The 21,935-nt window shown below is 39.3% G+C and overlaps 1 protein-coding gene across 1 annotated transcript in view; it reads left to right on the top strand.

The window, feature by feature from the left end:
- LOC113417447 (gamma-aminobutyric acid receptor subunit alpha-4-like) overlaps nt 1–21,935 on the top strand; it is a 68,058-nt gene that overhangs the window by 39,024 nt on the left and 7,099 nt on the right. The window contains exons 7-8 of the mRNA XM_026675848.2: nt 3,098–3,250; nt 17,407–17,666. Coding sequence (XP_026531633.2) covers nt 3,098–3,250; nt 17,407–17,666 — 413 coding nt within the window. The remainder of the gene's footprint in view (nt 1–3,097; nt 3,251–17,406; nt 17,667–21,935) is intronic.

The following is a 21,935-nucleotide window of genomic DNA, read 5'->3' on the forward strand; positions in this document are numbered from 1 at the left end:
GACAGATGAAAAATACTAGCTTGGTTTATAAAAACATCTATTTAGTATGCTTGTAGAGAATATAAAGATTGATAGCAAAGTGTGGATCCTGCATGCAGAAAATGCTAGATTATTCAGTTTTTGGCTGGGAAAGATTGGAAATAATAAAAAGCTATCGGTTGTCAACAGAGATATTGGTTCTGTTCTTGTTTTAGAGATAGTGCTGAACTAAGTTTTATCAAGGCACTACTGAGTTGAAATTTATTTAGACAAAATTGAACTAAGACCTATATAAACAATATAAATATATATACATTCTCTGATTTAGTTCATGGCACTTTCCATATTCTTAAACTAGATGGTTTTTATTAAAATCTGCTTTGTATTGGTTCTGTTCTTGTTTTAGATAGAAAAACTATATTTGGAAAATGAACCAGTTTGTGACTGTTTAATTCACAATCTGTGTTTTGCTTTGAGTGCTTACAGTGAATGAAACTGGAAATATTTGCAACATAATCCAGCCAAAAATTAGATTGTGTAAATTGAACAATGCAATTTCATTTCCCACAAATTTGAAGATTATTATTTTTTAATTCTTTTCTGGAATTTATAGTTTAATATAGTAGTTATTTTACCATTTAAATATTTAATGATTGGGTGGGATATGAGAAGACCTATTAGCACAGTGACAATCTCTGTCCTGTTAGGCTGTCACTGAAGACATATGTTCTACAACAAATGTAGCTTATGAATAAAATTGAAAATTAAATCTATTATTATTATTATTATTATTATTATTATTATTATTAAACATGAAACTCAGTCAACTGAACATTTAAAAATGTATCACAAATATTGTTGACTGGCACTGATGGTTGATACAGGTTGCTGCCAACCTCCTAGGTATCAACCAAGTATCTTCTTAAAATGTATGATGTTCCGAGTAGCACAGGTTTTTGCAGTTCTGCTGGTGTTATTGCAGGAAGTTGTGATTTCTTGATGTATTTTGTAAAATTCTTGGACATGGAGCCAAATGCCCCACTGACAATGAGTATCACTGTCACATGTTTCATCCATAATTGCATAGTTTCAATGGCTAGGTCATGATATTTCATGCTTTTTTCTAGTTTTTTTTTTCTCCTGGTACAGTGATATCAATAAATTGTACGCTTCAATTTTTGATGACTGTGATATCTGTTTTTGATGACTGTGATATTATTATTTTCCCATTTGCTCTACATGGATTATTTAAAATTGTTTGGAAAAACAAAAGCTGAATTGAACTCACTGTTGTAAAGCACTGAGTTCAGCAGTGGCATTCAGCAATGCAATTTGGCATTGACAAATGTGTAACAATTGCTGTCAAGGCAGGAAAAATAGTTGAAAATAATGGCTTCAAGCTTAATAATGAAGAGTTGATAAAAGCAGTAACACCAGGAGAGGGGTAAAGTACTTAGGAGTTTTGGAAGCTTCTGACCTGTTGCGTGCATCATCATCACCGGGATACCTGGCATGGCTGTGGCTCCTCTGGCTTGGTCCATTGCTCGATTAGTTTCAGCTGGAACAGGGATTACAGCTCGGGTTCTTTCAATTTCTGGCTCGCTCACTCTCCTTCAACTGGTTCATCTCACACATTGAGGTTCTCCAGGGCTTTCCTCACAAGGGGACTTATGTACTGTTTCAGTTGGTTATCTGCCAGCGGCTCCTCGATCTGCTCTTCCTGATTGGAAAGGGCTTCCAGTTCCACTTTCCACCTGGGTTTACAGTTACCACAGGTGAGGGTTACTCCCTTGGCTCTTCCATCCCAGCTGTCTCTCTTTCCTATGCCTATAGACCAGGGGTGGGCAAACTACGGCCTGCGGGCCACATCCGGCCCGTTGGTCTTTTTAATCCGCCCGCCGAAGATTGGTACAGAATTAAGGTTTGATGTGAATGATTGAATGATTGCATTCATTTGATTTTGACTTGTAATGACAGGCATTTCGACACCAGGTGGCGGCCCGTCTGTCAAATTTTAAAAGTCAATGAGGCCCCAGAGCCAAAAAGTTTGCCCACCCCTGCTATAGACCATTGGGGCTTTGTGGAATTTTCATGGGCAGCTTCAATGTCTTCGATGGTGCACACAAAGCCCGTGTCTGGCTGGGTAGTTGTCGAAGTTTCTCCCCAGCATTTGGCTTCCCCTTGTTCGTTGCTAGGTTCAGACATTTTTGCGGGGTCCCCTCAGTAGAGTGAAATTTTGGAAGGAGAAAAAAATTTCCCTCTCCAGGTTGACCACTATTGCAGACCCTGTTTTATGTAAAGACCAGACTCTCTCCCCTTCAGACGATAAGAATGAACTTTTGAACACTGGGTGTTTCAAAAAGAATTCTTTATTGAAAAGGATGACAGCAGGTCAAATTCAAAGCAGGGTCTAATATCTGTATAATCTTCTTTCTCCAGTGGATGGCTCCCTTGCTCCAAATCCAACCTTAAACAGCATATAAAAACAGCTGATTGTGAACCAATGGGGTGGGAGTTAGAAATAAAGGTAAAAAAAACAGTTTCTCTCAATTATCACTTTTCAAGATGTTATTAAATCTTCTTCCAGACTTTCTATATTTTGAAGCTTCCCTTAGATATTTCTTTCATATCTGAGTCTTTAATCTTTCTCCATGTATCCAATCACCACTTTCTTAACATTTGGAGATTATTTTTAAAAAAATTCTTTTATTTGGGTTAAATCTCTATAATAAAAGTTGGAAGTTGTCTCACCCAATTTCAATGCTCTGTCCACGAAATGTTCCAGCACAAATCTTATTGTCCCAGTTGTCACAGCTTGTGACTTGCCAAAAATGGCTGTCGTCTTCTTCGGACCTAACAAGGAAATTGAAGTTTCCTTGTGATCACTGAAGCACCTCTCCTTCCTTCACCACCGCTCCAGGGCAGCTTTGACCCCGTAGAGCCTCCTGAGACACAGATACCAGTTGGTTTTCATGGAGCTCAGTGGAGCTCTGCTATTTTCAGCACTTCCTGCCGTGACGCCAACTGGTTCTGTGATTCACTGTTTTGATGGTGGGGTGGGGGTGGAGGTTGGTTGATTAAGATATATAAAGTGTTTTTGGTTTTTGGCTTTTTTTAGGTGAATATGTGGTCATGACAGTACACTTCCATCTCCGAAGGAAAATGGGATATTTTATGATACAGACGTATATTCCGTGCATCATGACTGTGATTCTCTCCCAGGTGTCATTTTGGATTAATAAAGAGTCTGTTCCTGCCAGAACTGTTTTTGGTAAGTGCCACCATTGACTGTGTCTGCTTTAACCATGTTATGTCTTTTCAAATCAATATTAGCATAAAAAAGTATTGAGAAATTTTTAAAAGTTTACCACAAAATAAAAGTCAGCGTAGTAGTGATGATTATACATGTTATACCATAATATACTTCAATATAACTCTTTAGTGGAAGAGTGAAGCTTAGAGAAATAGAATATTAATGTTCTATTTATTATATATTAATATAGAATAGACAATCAGAAGTTTTAGGTACTCCAGGGGGTTGGACTAGATCAGGGGTCCCCAACCACCGGGCGCGGTGTCCTACCGGGCCGCTGGCTTGCTGGGCGCCGCCATATTTTTTGATGAAAAAGTGCTTCCGGTGAGCTTTTCCGGGTAGAAAGCTCACCGGAAGCACATTTTCATCAAAAAGATAGCGGCGCCAGCGCTCGGTGAGCTTTTCCGGTAGAAAGCTCACCGAAGCACGTTTTCATCAAAAAGATGGCGGCGCCAGCGCTCCGGTGAGCTTTTCCGGGTAGAAAGCCATTTCTACCCGGAAAAGCTCACAGCATGCGCCTATCTTTGATGAAAAGTGCTTCGGTGAGGTCACCGGAAGCACTTTTTCATCAAAAAGATGGCGGCGCCCAGCTGATGCCGTGTACCGGGCCGCAGCACCCAGCTGATGCCGGTACCGGGCGCGCATAAAAAAGGTTGGGGATCACTGGACTAGATGACCTCCAAATTCCCTTCCAACTCTATTTTTCTATGTTCTGATAAATATGTTCTGAAATAGTTTCTAACACCTATACTAGGTGAGTTATGAGGGAAAGAATTTTAAAATAGAAGAAAGCTATGGAATCCAGTTAAATAGTACTTTTGTGTGCCTATTGTTCTTTACCTCAATAAGAACCAAATCTATTATTTTGGTCCTTTGGCAAAGGACCAGTCTTTTTTTAAATAAACTTTATTATTCTTTTACTTCTTTTAAAAACAAAAAAGTTAATCATAACATTAACCATACTGTAGCATCTATCTTGTACATATTTATCTTTTGTGCACATTTACAATTATATACATTGTTATGCGATTATATACATTTATCTATAGATTGCTTGTCTTAAGTTCCCTTATTTTCTATCTGTCTAGATTCCAGCCAATTGTACCACATATCCCAAATTTTATAGTAATCAGACTCTTCTTTATCTTTTAACATTAGGGTCAATTTGTCCATTTCAACACAATCCATGATTTTTTGAATGACCAGTTCATCAGGAGGGAATACTATTGTGCTTCCAACATTGTGCATAGCCGCCGTTAATATATGTAATACAATTTTTTTCATGTTTCTTTTTAAATATTCCTAACATAAATAATTCTGGATCCAGCTCTATTTGTTCTTTAACAATTTCTTGTAACCATTATTTTATTTTAATCCAATATCTTTGAGCCTCTGGGCAGGACTACCGTGTGTAATAGAAGGTACCCTGTTTCTTTCTACATTTCCAGCATGCCGGATTCATGTTGGGATATATTTTAGCCAGTCTTGTTGGAGGTAGGTGCCATCGATAGAACATCTTGCATATATTTTCTTTTTATGCTGAGGATCTTGTTGATTGATAATTTTGATTCCAAATACTTTCCCATTCTGTTAAATTTATATTATGTCCTATGACTTTGGCCCATGCTATCATACATCCCATAACAATTTCTTCTTCTAGCTCTACTTCTAATAAGTATGTATAATTTTTTGTAATATTTTTTTCATTTGGGCCTGTTAGAATTTTATCCAATTGTTGTAGTTCAGTATATATTCCACATTCTTCTATATCTTTTTATGTCTATTTTGCAATTGGAGATATGGCCACCAATCAATACATATCCCTTGTTTTTGGAGATCTTGATTCGATTTTAATTTCCCCTTTTCATCTAGGACATCTTTAAATTTTGTCATTTTGCATAGGTCCAAATTATTGGGGTGTATCATAGATTCCACTGTGGATAACCAGATCGGAATTTTAATATAGTGTCTCTTTCTAATTTTAATCCAGTTTTGTAACAATGAATCTCTAATCAAATGCCTATGAAAGTATGTTTGTTTCTTGGTTCCTTTTTCCCACAAAAAGGAATGTCATCCTTTTTGTAGGTCGTGGCCCTCCAAACTTAGTATTCACTTATTATTTAAATTAACCCATTCTTTAGTCCAAATTAATGGTGCTGCTTTATAATAAAGCCCCCAATCTGGCAGTCCAAGGCCACCTCTGCTTCTACTGTCTTGTAAGGCTTTCATTTTTATTCTGAGTTTTTTCCCTAGCCACATCAATTTTGCCATAATTTTATTTATCTCTTTAAAAAGAATTCTCTAATTTTATAGGGATTGTTTGAAATAAATACAAAAATTTGGGTAAAATAGTCATTTTAATCACTGCTATTCTTCCTAATAGTGATAATTGTAGCTTACCCCATAGTTCCAAATCTGTCTTTGTTTGTTGTAGGAGTTTCATATAATTATTTTCTTTTATTGGTGTGCATTTTGCGGTTAACATATATCTAGGTATTTGATTTTCTTTGTCGTTTGTAACCCCATTACTCTTTTCAGTTCTTTTTTCTGTTGTTCTGTCAAATTCTTGGTTAGCAGTTTAGTTTCCTGTTTCTATGGGGTCTTCAATAATAAATACCAGGTCATCCGCAAAGGCTTGTAGTTTATATTCTCCTTTTTGACTTCAGCTCCTTTTATATCCCTATTCTGTCTAATTCTTATTAAAAGACTTTGTAGCGACAAGATAGAGCAGAGATGACAAAGGACAGCCCTGCCTTACTCCTTTACTTATTTTGAAACTCTGGGTATTTTCGCCATTTAACATGATGTTCGCTTTTTGGGTAGAGTATATCGTCTTTATTATATTCTCAAATTTGTCTCCTAATTTCATATTTTGAATTTGTTGCATCATAAATTGCCAATTTAGATTATCGAATGCCTTCTGCACATCCAGAAAAACAAGCACCACTTTTTTCTCTGGGTGTGCCTCATAGTATTCCAAGATGTCCAACACTATCCTTGTATTATTCCCAATTTGCCTTAATGGCAGAAATCCGTTTTGATCAGAGTGAATATATTCATTTAATAATCTTTTCAATCTATTTCCTATTATGGTTGTAAATATTTTATAGTCAGGGTTCAATAATGATATTGGTCTATAGTTTTGAATTTGTCTATCATCTGTGCCCTCCTTTGGTATTAGCGAAATATATGTTTCCCTCCATGAATCTGGCATTTTGGCTTCTGTCAGAACCTTGTTGTATAAATCTAGCATCAGTGGTTCTATCTGTTCATCCATCATCTTGTATATTGCCCCTGGAAGTCCGTCTGGACCTGGGGTTTTATTATTTTTCTGATTTTTAATTGCTTGTTTCAATTATTTTGTTGTGGACTCCTTTCCTCTTTCAAATACTCTCTTATCTTATCTTCATCTACTTCTTCATTTTTATACAAATCCTCAAAGTATTGGTATGCAATTTTTCCCCCTTCCATGGTGTGTTGGTATTCTCCATTCTCATCTTGAAGTTGATGTATTATCCTTTTCTCTCTCCCTCTTTTTAATCTATGAGATAGCCATCTTCCTGGTTTATTTGCTTGCTCAAAAAAGTTTAGTTTAACTGCTTTTAAGTTCTTCACCATTTTTTCTTGTTCTAATATGTTGAGTTTGTGTTTAGTTAAAGTCAATTGTTCTTTAAATTTAGTGTTTTGTGGTGTTTTCTGTAATTGGGTTTCTAAATTTTTAATTTCTTCTTGTAGTACATTCTGTTGTTTCCACCTCTCTTTGTTTCTTTTTGCTGTATATGATATTATAATTCCGTGTATGTAGGCTTTCATGGTGTCCCAGAGGTTTTGTATTGATGTATGTTGTCTAATGTTCTCATTAAAAATAATTCTTATTCTTTTCTAAATTTTTGAATAAATTCTTTGTCTCTTTAAAATTCCCCTTTCTAGTCACATTTTGATATAAATAAAATAGTATTCATTATATTTACGTTTAACAAATTATGCAATTCTAATGATGGTGCAATTGCTTTTATTAAATTGTAATCTTTTATTATATTATACAATATTTCACTATATTATTTTGTATATCAATCAAATTTCACATATCATTCCTTTTCCTATAATAAAATAAACATATTTATTACATTTAACAATTATATATCTTAACTAATAATATACACATTTCTGTGGAATCATGATCTTTTTTTAACTATCATCTCTCACTTGCATTAAAGCTTTAGTTATTTGTTTCTTAACATGTCTCCCATCTTCCTCTCTTAAGTTTTCATCTCTATCTGTCACTTCTTGACCATTCCTCTTAAACATTCCTCCCTTCTCTACTATGTTCCATTGTCTAATTTTGAAGTTATCTACTCTTTCCCGTCTTTCTCCCAAGAAATTCTCTCTGCAATTCCAATTCCTGTTTAACTTTCCTTAAAATACTCTCCCCTTGGTTTATTTCATCAGTCATTATCATTTTCATTTTTATTTCCTTTTTGTCATTTTTTTGCTTGTTGTTTTACCTGTTCTGTTTTTCTGACTATTATTTCAGTTGGCTCCTTCTCTTCCTGGACCTCCTGTTTTCTTTTTGTCATTTATATCTCACTTTTCAGATGTATGTCCATGCTCTGTATTTTATTCAAAATGTCCTCACATCTTCTTGTCAAAGTATCTTTCATATCCTGAATTTCCAATATAATTTCTTTGCAAATTTCACTCATCTTTGTTTTTGTTTATTTTATTTCTTTCTGTCCAATTGTCTAACAATCCTTTATTCAAACCAAAGCCACTTTTCAAGCAAAAAATCCAATGTCCCAAAATTAATCAATCTGTTCTTTTAAATAATCCAAGGGTAAAATCTTCATAAATCCCTCTGCCAGTTGTCTTATTTTATGGCTTTCAGGGGTCTTTTAATAATAAAATTCTCTTATTTCTCACTTTTAGTTCTCCGTAAACCAGGTCTTATCAGAACCTTGGGGATTTGTAGTGTCTACATTTGACAGCAGGTGCGATCTTAACTTAGTTTTCACTGTTTCTTGTCCTCTCTATCAGACTTTACTGGTATATTTGGTATATTCCCAAAATGAATATTATGTTCAGTTTTTATATAGGTTTCAGCATTTTAAAAACGCCTATCCAGAGCCAATGTTTGTCCAATCTAAAAATCCAATTTTTTATATTTTTAATAAAATTACTATTTTATTCCTGTACTTCCTTCCTTCCATTTTTAAAAGTTTAGCATTTTACTCCAGTGATTAGGATACTGCCACTTTGAAAATAATTATGAATCTCTTTTCTGAATATACTTCTCAGGGTAGTACTTGAAATAATAAGGATTGTTCTCACCCAGACACTGTCCAGACACTGTCACTAACTCCATTCCTGCACTCTTCTTAGGTTGAAGCTGTCTCTGGCTGTGTGGCAGTCATCTTGGTTGCCTCTTCTTCCTACCATGGCACAGAGGGCTTAGAGCTTTGGGGCTCTACAGGGCAGTGCATTCTCCCCTGACACATCACAGGATGCCCCTCCTTGGCTTCATTGCCCCTTCAGGGTGGCTTTGGCTTTTTCCAGAGCCCACAAGCAAGAAGAAGCCAGCACAGGGACATAGAGCTCAGTTCCCTTGCAACTGGTATCACCGCAACTGGTATCACCACGATGTCACTTCTGGTCTCTCCCTCATATTTTTCTTTAAAGTTGTTATACTGTTGCAATGTCCAGCAGTCAGGAAGATGTTTTTGGAGTTCTTGGTTCTTTCAGTAATTGACAAGCTGCTTTCTCCAAGTTGGAGTGGTTGTGCTTGTGACTGTTTTGGATCATCCAAGGCCAATTCTGTTGTATCTGATTCCAATCTTGGTTTCTTACTGAAGAAATCTGTCAAACTATGTTGCCTTTTCATTCTCTTAAGGGCGACTGCAACCCTACCCCCCCCAACTTTGTAGTTTGGACTTGATTGTGGTTGTAAGTTGAGGTAAGAAAGGATCTCTGTTTTCACCCAAAAATGTATAGTCTGTTTGCATCCATTTTGTGGACAATTTGTAATGTATAAATACAAATTGTCTGAAATGGTATAGGGTTTCCTGCTTGAGCAGGAGGTTGGATTAAAAAACCTCCATGATCCCTTCCAAATCTGGGTCTACTACTGGGCTCATTCCTCCCCTTATTTTAACAGAGTAATAGAGTTGGAAAGGATCTTGTAGGTCATCTAGTGTAATCCCATTGAAAGCTTCCAATGATGAAGCTCCCTCAGCTTCTGAAGGCAACTTCTCTTCCATTGGTTGATTGCTCTCAGTGTCAGAAAATTTGAAAGGCTCCATCAATTCATACCTGAATATGTCCCATGATTGCTTGCTACATTTCAATATATATATCTCTCTCTTCCTCCCTCCCTCCATCCCTCTCTCTTCCCTCGTCTCTCTGATTCACCAGCCAACAGCCAGCCAAGCTCAGAGTGCAATGCAGCATGGACCCCTCAGATCAGTATTTTCAAACTTGGCAACTTTTAAGATTTCAATTCCCAGAGTCCCTCAGTCACCATGTATTTAGATTAACGTGATAGTCCTATTTGGCTGGACTCACACATTGTGCAAAGCTTCTTGTGAATTATATTCACAGTTCAAACCCCAAAAAGCTCAAGAACATTTTAGCTGAGCAGCTTATGTGACTCCAGCCTAGTTCTTTTTTCAAAATTGTTGGGTAGACATTGTGAGCTCTGTGTGAAATTTATTTTCAGATTTGTGGTGTTGGTATCTTTGCATTCATGGTTGTTTTTATAATGCTGCCACAACTGCTCATCTGGCCGAAATATGCAGTTTATAAGCATTTGAATAAATATTTTATTGGGCTGCGTGGCCCAAATATCTCTGAAATCAGTGTGTCAGGATAAACCATATATAATTGTTTTTAGAAATTTTAGGATTAATGTTTCATTACATTGCCCTACATACAATAGCTTCTACATTGTATATGGCCATTACATTTAATTTTTTCATATATGCTAATGGTATTCATTTTGTTAAGGATGGAAAAGACTGAACCCTGCAATTTCTGGTAATGTAACATTTTTCTATTTCATTTTAGAGCAAGTGACATTTTCTCAAGTAGTTCAGTCCACTAAACCTTCTTAAACCATTGTTTGCAAATGAAAAGATTTCCCAAATACTTAGTAAAATTAAATCTATAATTTTAAACAGTCCTTGTTCAAAGAAGATCATAAAGAGGCTGGCTGGCTGGCTATTACAGGCTAACTGCAGTGGAGGAAGCAGCTGGGTCAGGCCAGTATCTCAGGGTGGGGAGCACGTGGAGCATCTCCCCAAGCAACCAAGGCTCACCCAGTACCAACAAGGGCCAGAAGAAGCAGCCACAAGATCAAGGAACAGATGAGATGCTGGAGAGTCAACCAGCTGCTTCTCTCCACTGCTATCTCTCTTGCAGATTTTGACCCTCCCGATAGTTCACCTAGAGCCCTGCAGATAAGTGATCATAAGTAGTCTTTCCCTGTAAAGTGAGGCAGAGCATCTATTCAGAAGCAAAGGACATTAGGAGTTTCTTTATTCCTAAAAAGTCTAATGGATTGGAAAGCCCGTAAAGCAACAAAAGAGCAGAATAACACATTGTCCTGATTAAGCCTGGGATTTAGGTGCAATGCTTGTGGAGCCTGGGAGGCCTAAAACCAATGAGGTAACCTTGGTGCTGGGCATGCCTCGGGTGCTCAGGGAGATGCTCCGTGTAATCTCTGGGTCGGTGGCTGCTTCTCTCCACCGCTGCTCTTGCTGGTGGCCTGCCGGGAGAGCTTCTTGTGCAGCGCAGTAAAATTTAGCAGCCATGAGCCGCCGCTTTGGATTCAGACCTGTACATCCCATCCATAAAAGTGCTGCACCAGAGAGAAGCAGCCAGGTTGAATGTTGCTTCTCTCCACCGCAGCGTTTTCTGGATGGGGCTTACAGGACCCCAAAGCATCAGCTCGCGGCTGCTAAATTTTGCTGCCCTGTGCAAGACGCTCTCTCAGCAGGCCACCAGCACCAACAAGAGCTGGAAGAAGCGCTGCAGCCGCAAGAGCTGTTACTTGATCTCGCGGCTGCTCCTTCTGGCCCTTGTTGGTGCTAGGCATGCCTCGGGTGCTCAGGGAGATGCTCCACATGGTCTCTGGGTTGGCGGCTGCTTCTCTCTGCAGCGGCTCTTGCTGGTGGCCTGCCGGGAGAGTATCTTGCATAGCACAGTGAAACTTAGCAGCTGTGAGGACACCACTTTCCTCTAAGTCCCATCCGGAAAGCGCTGCAGTGAAGAGAAGCAGCATTCAACCTGGCTGCTTCTCTCCACCACAGCGCTTTCCGGATGGGACTTACAGGTCCGAACCCAAAGCTGCTTAATTGCAGCTGTTAAATTTCACTGTGCTGTGCAAGAAGCTCTCCCGGCAGGCCACCAGCAGAGAGAAGCAGCCGGGATGGACAACATAGCCCACTCTTGGGAGAGCACATGGCGCATCTCTCCGAGCAACGGAGGCTCGCCTGGCACCAAGGGCTGGAAGAAGCGGCTGCAAGGTCTGAGATGCGAGAGATTCAACCCAGCTGCTTATCTCTGCCACAGTGAGCATGGGCAGCGAGCATAGACTTCCCAGGGGGGATGCATGCAATGGCCCTGGGGGTGAGGTGTAAAGTAAAACAGCAACTAACTTACCTAAAACTAGGAAGTGGAGAAGGCTTGGGAGCAAGGAAGCCAGAGAGTAGCTGGACCGTGGGCACCACATGATCTAGAGCCTAGGCGAGCTGTGATGGCTGCCGAGCAAGGCAAGGGAGTGGCCAAAGTAGATGAGGCGAAAAAAGAAGTGGCTGGAAGAGGCAGGGTGAGCAGGGTGGTGAGGAGCGGGTGGGGCCAGCTTAAGTAGAAATTAAGGGGAAAAGATACTAATGGAAAGAGAAATATGAATATGTTAATTGAACATATCTACATAACCATTTCATTTTGGAGAAGTGAGAGCTGGTATAGCGTAGTAATGAAGAACTGCAGCAACCTAGACTTTAAAAAAAAAAGATCATTGGGTCTCTTGGAGTAGCCGATCTCTCTCACCCCATAGGAAGTACCCCATAGGGATAAAATTTGTCCAGTATGGCTGAACCTCTGGCATAGCTCTCATTTTTTCTAGCTTACCAAGAAATCAGTTGTGGTCTACTTTGTCAAATGCCTTATTGAAATCCAGGTGTACTATGTCACTTGTCCATCATCTTTGAGTTTTAGGGTTTTACTTATCAGGACATAGCAAAAATCATCCAGTCCTTAGCTATTCTTAAAAGTAAGTAAATTCAAATGTACATGGACAACATAGCCCAGTATTTTTCAACATCTTCATAAATGATTTAAATGTGGGAATAGAAGAAATTCATCAAATTTGCAGATGACATTAAGAATAGCCAACATCCACAGATTTGAGCACTGGGCCTTGTCTAACAAAATAAAATTCAATATAGAGAAAAGTAAGGTTTTAAATTTAGGCCAAAAAAATAGTGAGAACCAATGGAACAGCTTGCCTTCAGAAATTATAGATACTCCATCACTGGAGGCTTTTAAGAAGAGATTGGATAGCCACTTGTCTGGAATAGTATAGCGTCTCCTGCTTCAGTAGTGGTGGGGGGTGTCAAGGTCTCCAAGGTTCCTTCCAACTCGGTTATTCTTTTATCTGTTAACCTATATTACACCATATCATCATTTATTTAACAAAAACAAAAACAAAATGGAGAAGTCATGTGTGAAAAACTAAGTACACCTTTACTGCTTCCAAGATATTGTTGTCCCCAATTTGGGTCTGAACCTGGTGCCAAAGCCAATGATGGATACCAGACACGAGGTGCAGGTTTTCTGATTGCTTTTTACTGGAGTACTCCAAGGAAAAGGGCTCCTGGTCAAAATGCCAAGAGCCAAGAACAAAGGATTGAGTAAGTTTTATACATTTTCATTAAAGGAGAAGGTGGGACAAAGCAAGATAATAAGAAATATCATCTAATAAACATTTTAGTAATAATTCTACAATTTGTTCTATTGGTCTCTAGTTGTCCCTATTCCCAAGTCTTGGCTAATGAATGCCCTAGGAATTATCTAATACACATTTGATTTGCTGCAGGCCTAACTCTTAGCTGAGGCCTTCAAGTTGGCTAACTCGTGTTACTTTTATCAGCTTTCCAATTAGCCAGGATTGTTACAAGATTTACACATGCACATCTCCTGTGGATAAGCATTCTTTGTTCTTGCCAGACAGACTCCACAATTACAGGCTTCTTGATTTACTTTCTCTGCATGACCTTGCTTTATTTTAGGAGACAGCCAATCAGTATGAAGAGGCTAAGTAGCAGCCAGGTTGTCAGCATCCCAAATAACCAACTCCAAACCAGTAAACTCAGAGATAAACATTTCCTCAAAGTTCCATTTTATTAGAGTTGTCCTATTGGCACTTCTGGGAAATCCCAAATCTGAGAGATCCAGGTTTTCCCTTCCCAAAAGAAAATCAAAGATCCATCCACAGCATCCATCAGTCCATCACAGGTCCCAATCAAATCTTCGTCCCAACTGGAGACATCCCTCCAGTCACTCCCCTCCAGGTGCAGGGAAACATGTCCTTGACTCTCTGAGAAAGAATGTTATGTCTAATCTTCTACCTCACTATGAAATCCCCACTCCCAAATTCCCAGGCACTAAATGTGGCAGCCTTGAAACTTCCAAGCAAAAGATGGCTTCCAAGGCTGATACAGGTGTTGCTAATCAAGTGCCCTTGACCAATTGGTCATCAGCAAGTATGACTACCTTTATAAAAACTGGAGTTTTAGAAGTTTGCTGGTCTCCAGCACTGAGTTGTGTGTTAATGGAACCAGAACGAGACAACTAGGCATGGCCATCTTGGCTCAGCCATCTTGGCATGGCTTATTATCACCAAGTTGCCTCTGCCAATTCATCACCATCAAGTCACTGCAGGACAACTCAACACAGCCAATTTAGTATGTGGTCAACTCACCCCAGGCAGCTGGAGGGAGAGCTGGGTGGATGGGTGAGTAGGTGGGCAAAATACAGAGTGATGGCAGCATCAGCCAGGAGCTTCCCATTTTCACAACCCCCCTCCTGCTACTGCTACTGTTTGGCAGCTGCATTCAGGCCTCTCGGGGATGATGACAGTGGGTAGGGTGGTGGCAGGGAGGCAGCAGAGAGTGTGGTATCCCATTTTCACACACCCCATCACCGCAGCACTGAACTTGAGCAGCTGAACTCAGCTTGATGGTGGCAGAAGGTTTGAAATGGGATGCACCAGCCTCTGCCACCTCCCTGCTTCCCACCCCACCCACCACAGCAATCCTCAAATGGCCCAAACATTACTGCTGCCAAATGGCCCACACCAGCAGTGGCAGTGAGGTGTGTGAAAATGGGAAACCCCCGAATGCTGTCACTGCTCTATGCTCTGCCCACCCACTTGCTCGACTGCCTGGCTCTCTCCAGCTGCTTGCAGCAAATTGGCCACGTTGAGTTGTCCTACAATGACTTGTCGGCAGTGAGTTAGCAGAAGCGACTTGGCAATGGTTAGCCGGCAACACTAAGCTGGCTGCGTTATGGCTGCACAGAGTTGTCCTACTTAGACCCAAACATTATGCCAAAGAGCATTGATCTTTGAAAAGCAATTATTGCTCTCCATCAATTTGGGAAGGGTTATACGGCTATCTCCAAACAATTTAAAATCCATAATTCTACAGTGAGGAAGGTTATTCATAAGTGGAAAATATTCAAGTCAATTGCCAATCTTCCAAGGAATGGATATCAGAGCAAATTCACCCAAAGATCAGACCATGCAATGCTTAGAGTAATTAGAATTAGAATTCTTTTATTGGCCAAGTGTGATTGGACACACAAGGAATTTGTCTTGGTGCAAATGCTCTCTGTATACATAAAAGAAAAGATACATTCATCAAGAGTCAAGAATCATAAGGTACAACACTTAATAATAGTAATGGGGTACAATAAGCAATCAAATCATACTAGGAAACAGTCCCTATAAATTGTAAGGATACAAGAGACAAAGTTACAGTCATACAGTCACAAGTGGGAGGGGAAGGGTGATAAGGAATGATGAGAAAATTAATAGTAATAGTAGTGCAGACTGTGTAAATAGTTGGACAGTGTTGAGGGAATTATTTGTTTAGCAAAGTGAGGAAAAACTGTTCCTGTGTCTAGTTGTTCTGGTGTGCAGTGCTCTATAGTGTCATTTTGAGGGAAGGAATTGAAACAGGTTATGTCCGGATGTGAGGGGTCTGTAAATATTTTCACAGCCCTCTTTTTGACTCTTCATTATACAGGTACTCAATGAAAGGCAGGTTGGTAGTAATTGTTTTTTCTGCAGTCCTAATTATTCTCTGAAGTCTGTGTCTGTCTTGTTGGGCTGCAGAACCAAACCAGATAGTTATAGAGGTGCAGATGACAGACTCAATAATTCCTCTGTATCAGCAGCTCATTGGACAGTTTGAGCTTTCTGAGTTGGTGCAGAAAGAACGTGCTTTGTTGTACTTTTTGATGACATTTTTGATGTTAGGTATCCATTTTAGGTCTTGTGATATGATGGAACCTAGAAAGTTGAAGGTCTCTACTGTTGATACTGTGTTGTCCAGTATTGTAAGAGGTGGTAGTATGGGAGGGTTTCTCCTAAAGTCTACCACCATTTCTACGGTTTTGAGTGTGTTCAGTTCCAGATTGTTCCGGTCACACCATGGGGCAAGTTGTACAACCTCTCATCTGTATGCGGATTCGTCTTTATCTCGAATGAAACCAATCATTGTTGTATAATTTGCAAATTTCAGTATTTTAACGGATGGATCATTTGAGATGCAGTCATTGGTATATAGGGAGAAGAGAAGTGGAGAAAAGACACAGCCTTGGGGTGGGGGCTGTGCTAATTGTACAGGTATCAGATGTGATTCTGCCTAGCTTCTGCTGACTGCTTCTCCTGCCTGCTGCTTCCTGTCTGTTAGGAAGCTTATGATCCACTTACAAGTGTGTTCAGGTACCGCTAGCTGGTTTAGTTTAGTTAGAAGAATGTCTGGAATGATAGTATTGAATGCTGAACTGAAGTCTATAAAGAGGACCCTTGCATAGGTCTTTGGAGATTCAAGGTGTTGTAGGATGTAATGCAGAGCCATGTTAACAGCATCATCTGTCGGTCTATTTGCTCGGTATGCAAATTGCAGGGTATCTAACAGCAGATCCATGATGGTTTTCAGGTGGGACAGTACTAGCCTTTCAAAGGTTTTCATAACTACAGATGTTAGAGCAACTGGTCTGTAGTCATTCAGCTCCTTAATGGAGGGCTTCTTTGGCACTGGGATGATAGTAGAGCATTTGAAGCAAGAAGGAATATAGCACATCTCTAGTGATTTATTGAAGATTCGGATGAAGATGGGGGCCAATTGGTCAGCACAGACTTTGAAGCAAGAAGGAGTTATCTGTCTGATCCTGGTGCTTTTCCTGGCTTTTGTCTGTGAAATAGATCTTGCACTTCTTTTTCTGTGATCACCAGAGGTTGTGAACCCAATGGGTTGGCGTCCGTTGTAGGAGGCTTGGTTGTTGTTGTTGTGTTTGAGATGGGGGTTGTGAGATAGGTGGCTGTAGTTTCCTTTCAAACCTGCAGTAAAACACATAAAACTTCTCAGTATAAAATTTCTCGGTATATCCTGTAGTCCTGGGAAACCATGGCGGGGGGGGGGGAGGTTTCCCAGCCACATAAGACTGACCCTTCTTAGCTTTTCCAATCTCAGCCAAAATCAAGTTTGTATTGCCACTTGCTCTGTTGAAAGACCCTCTTCATGAAAGATAACATTCAGAATAACAAAATAACAGAATTGGAAGGGACCTTAGAGGTCTTCTAGTCCAACCCAAAATTCTGCACAAGCAGAAGACCATATACCATTCTGGACAATGACTGTTCAATCTCTTCTTTAAAATCTCTAGTGATGGAGAATCCACAACTTCATAGTTTATTTTAGTTCACAACATAAATTAACACACTTTGTATTTAGTTTTTCCTTATAATTGAGGGTAAGTTATGCTTTTGGTGTTTTTTCTTATTCCATAAAGATACCAATTACATTTATTATATTTCTTTTCTTTCCAAGGAATTACTACTGTGTTGACCATGACAACTTTGAGCATCAGTGCCAGGCATTCCTTACCTAAAGTCTCCTATGCCACAGCCATGGATTGGTTCATAGCTGTATGCTTTGCCTTTGTATTCTCTGCATTGATTGAATTTGCGGCTGTCAACTATTTTACGAACATTCAGATAGAAAAAGCCAAAAGGAAGGGAGTGAAATCCATCCCCGAATGTTCAGCAGTACCTGTTCAGAAGGAAATTTGTACAGAGGAGACATCCACGGTAATACCCATTGCTAGCAAAATGACCCCTAATAGCATGCTGAAAAATATTTGAAGAGATTGGTTGAGCATTTGGTGTGGCTCTTATTCTTAGGTGGATATTTCAAACATCAGGGGCTGAGTTAAACAGTCGTTGAAGGGTCTGTGAGTTGTTGAGTGGCTTGGGGAAGTTTTGTATGTCTATTTGAGGCATTTAAAACAATTTTCATCTGTTTCCTGGTTAAAGATGGGAGAAAGTTGTGATATCAGTGTCCAGCAGTCATGGTGAGAGGTATTCTGAGTAATACCACAGAGGATTTTGTGCCCTTGGATCCATAGGCTGCTGACTCCAGCTTCTCTCTCTCTCGTGTTCTGGTATTTTATTTGTATTTCTAAGAATGGCCAACTTCTTGATGACACTGGACAGTATGCAGAAATTGAAATCAAAGATGCAAGCATCAAACAGGACAAAAAAGATGATTCCAGTGGGAAAATATTCCCTTAAAAACCCTATAAAAACCCCTTCCAGAGGCGGCCCACATCCCAGTCTAGTCTGAGCTCCAGAAAAAGTTTGAGCTGTTCAAGACTCATGTATATGGGACCAGAGTTAGGGCCATTTGAATCTTGGGGTGCTGGGAAGACAAGAAAATCCTACCTTTGAATGGCCTTGCATAATGGTTCAGATCCAGATCTCTGTATTATCCTACAGGATGGGCAATAACAGCATGAGAGAGACAGTTGCAGAAATAATTAGAGCATGTGCCATTTGCCGTATATAACTAGCATCTTCAATTGTGCACAGAAGCTTCCTGATAATCACTGCAGCTTTGGTAACAGAGGTGTACTCTGGTAGTAGCCCCACAATTCTCATGCTGCTGCATTCTGGATCAGCTAAACTTGAAATAGCCTTCAAGGGCAACCCATATAATGCACATTGCATTAATCTGCATGAAAGTTGACCAAGGAATGAGTGATCATGAGAAAGATCTAGTACAATTGATCCACAAGATAATATGACCACAGATGCTACCAATGTTTTGAGCCACAGCTTAATGTTCAGGTCAATTTTCAATTTACGCACCAGTTTTATCTGGGGAGGGACAATCTCATTCAGAACTAAAGATGGAGAGACCTGGACCCAGTTGTGACATCTCTGGTAAGTAATGTATAGAAACATGGGTGGGCACCTTAAACATAAGCTGGAGTTTCAAATCTCCTCTGTTGAATCTACCCAATTTAGCCTCAGATGTAGCTGCTGAGCACACCTATTTTTCACTGGGTGCTACCCGGTGGTGGGATTCAAATTTTTTTACTACCAGTTCTGTGGGTGTGGCTTGGTGGGCGTGGCAGGAGAAAGATACAGAGGTGGTATTTGCTGGTTCTCCGAACTACTCCAAATTTCCGCTCCCGGTTCTCCAGAACTGGTCAGAACCTGCTGAATATCACCTCTGTTCTACATCTTTTTTGTATCTGTTTTGTAATTGAAGATAAGGCCACTAGTCTATGATTATACCTTGCTCTTTTAATTCCTGATTTGTTTTTAATTTTCCCAGGGGTCTCCTCTTATAGGCATATTTGGCAATTAGATGGTTTAAGACAAAGCAGTTGTCAATAGTGGGCCAGCTTTGTCTAAAACCTGCTTGTTCCTCTGCAAAGATATGGTTTTCCTTTACTCACATTTCAATTCTATTTAAAAGGAACCTAGCATATATTTTTGTTATAATGTCAATCAGACTGATGGGCTTGTAGTTATAGGATCTTTTTTATTTCCTTTTTTATATATGGTGACAACTATTGCCATCTTCCATCCATCTGGTATATGGCAGGTGTTATTTATATGTGTAAAAAGTCTTGCCAATACTGGACCCCACCAATTGGGAAATTTCTTAAATAATTCTGCTGGTAAAAAATCATCACCTGGGATTTTATTGCTCTTTAAGCTTTTAATGATCTCTTTAAGCTTGTATCTCCTTTTTCCGAGACTGGTGGCCAAGGGGGAAGAGTTCTAGGGTTTGCTGAATCACTGCTTAAAGATAGTTTTTCTATATTTTATAACATAGAATATAAAATAAAGTAACTAAATTACAGTTATTTCGCTTAAGTATGAATTAGTAAAATTATAGTCAAATGATTGTTTAATAATGATATTAGGATATATAATTGTTGATCGATAATATGAGTTATTATGTAACATAATTATTATGATGACTATGAAATGGATGCACAAAAAGGAGTGGTAAACCAACCGATACACTGTCTGTAAATATATGAAGAATGATGATGTTTTTTATGTTATGTTTTATGTTTTATATGTTTTTGTTTGTCGTTAAAATCAATAAAAACTTTTATTATATATATAAAAAAAAGATAGTTTTTCTACAGGTTCCATGGAAGCAAAGAAACACTGATAATAATTCTCACAATCCTCAGCAGAGATTGGTATATCAAATTTAAATCTCCATTCTTTTAGGACATCTGCTGCAGAGTGCCAAAATATGACTGAGTTATGACTTTTGGCAGCCAACTCGAGTTCTGACCAGATTGAAATGGCAAACTTTTTTCTTTAATTTTATAATTGTTTTATATTCACTTCTTGTGTGCAACATCTCAGCTTGTATATGAGCAGTAGGATTCCTCTGGGAAAGCCTCATGGCTGCCTTCAATTTCCTTTTCAGCTGCTGGCATTCAGGATCAGACCAATGGGGTCTACCCACTCAGGCTCTTTTTGTACAGATGTAGTTGTTAGGTGTTTCTTCAAAATATTACAGAGATTGGAGAATGCGTCGAAGTCTGACAACCAGTCAGTAGTACATGACTGGATTGTTCTAGCCCAGTTGTAGTATTCTCTGCTTTAAGGCAGTCTGATATTACCTTAGTATCAACTTTAGCCCAAATTAACTTTTTATTTTGGGTCACCTCTACCTTTTTGGTGAGCCATCTGTCAGCCATGTTATATGATCTTAAATCTGAGTGGCCTCGCAATGCCATGCCTACAGGCTGATGATCACTATCATCACTAAAGTGTACCATAACCTCCAAGAAGAGATCGACTTTGTCTCTAGACACACAAGATATCCAGCACACTGCTTGAGTGGGCCAAGTGATATGTGTAAGGATTCTGTTAGAGTTTGCAGAATAAGTTCAAGTCCAGAAAACACACAGATGACTGACTCAGCAGAATCATTAACTTCTTTATAAACATAATAATATGAGTAAAGTTTACAATACCATTTGTAGAGTCTTTCAACGTAACATAAGCAAAAATACAAGCAGCAGTAGCTCAGAGCAGAACTCAGTTTCAGCAAGCAAGCAAGTTAGTTTCAGTTTCAATTCTCAGCAAAGCACACAGAGGCAAACCACACCCAGTCTGTCAGCTCCCATTGGCTAGTCTGTTTGTCATGCTTACTCACTTGCTGACTTCGTTAACCATGTCTCTGCCAGTTAATGAATATACTCTAACAGATACATATAATTCTCATCCTTACCTCCTTACCTCCCAGGACTTTGAGATTACCTTTAAAAATTAAGGAGACTAGAAGACCAGCAGCATTACTTTTGCGGTCTCTCAAGAGCCACTGATGATGGTTATAAAAAAACTCCCTGGGGGTTGATGTTACTGCGAGAATGGCTGGGAAATAGTGGGCTCTGCTGAGTCCCATGAAATCCAGCTGGTAACCACTGTCAGGAGACCCTTTGGGTTCATCCCTGTTTTGGAGGGATGGTGAAGGAAAGAGAGACACGTCATTGACCACGAGGAAACCCGCAATTTCCTCATTAGGTCCAAAGCAAGCTCTCCCCGAATGACAGCAGGAATGACAGCCATTTTGGGGCTGTCATGAAGCAGAGACAATCGGGACCATAAGAATTGTGCTGGAGCGGTGAATGGACAAAGTATTTAAACTGGGTGAGAAATTTACCAACTTTTACCCTAAAGATTGGAAGTAGCAACAAGATTTTAATATCTTGTTGTTACTTCCAATCTTTAGGGTAAAAGTTGATAAATTTCTCTTTTAATAGATAACTCCTAAGCTTAACATAGCGGCGGATAGATGCATGGAGGAAAATAACATGGAAAACAAAGAGGCAAAAGAAGCTTAAGATAAGCTAATAAAACACAGAAAGCTGGGGAAAAGCCTAAACAACTTGAAAAATGATTCTTGGGACAATTTATTTAGATTATTTGTATTTTTAAACCCTTTGGATTTGATTGGTAATTCAGCTGTCTTTGACAGACTATTTAACATTGGATTTGGGCTAAGAGAGCCATCTGCTGCAGGAAAAGCACTTAGCT

This window comes from Notechis scutatus, chromosome 4 (genome assembly GCF_049901735.1).
Source record: "Notechis scutatus isolate UNSWTSFEM ecotype Mainland chromosome 4, rNotScu1.2, whole genome shotgun sequence".
Taxonomy (NCBI): domain Eukaryota; kingdom Metazoa; phylum Chordata; class Lepidosauria; order Squamata; family Elapidae; genus Notechis; species Notechis scutatus.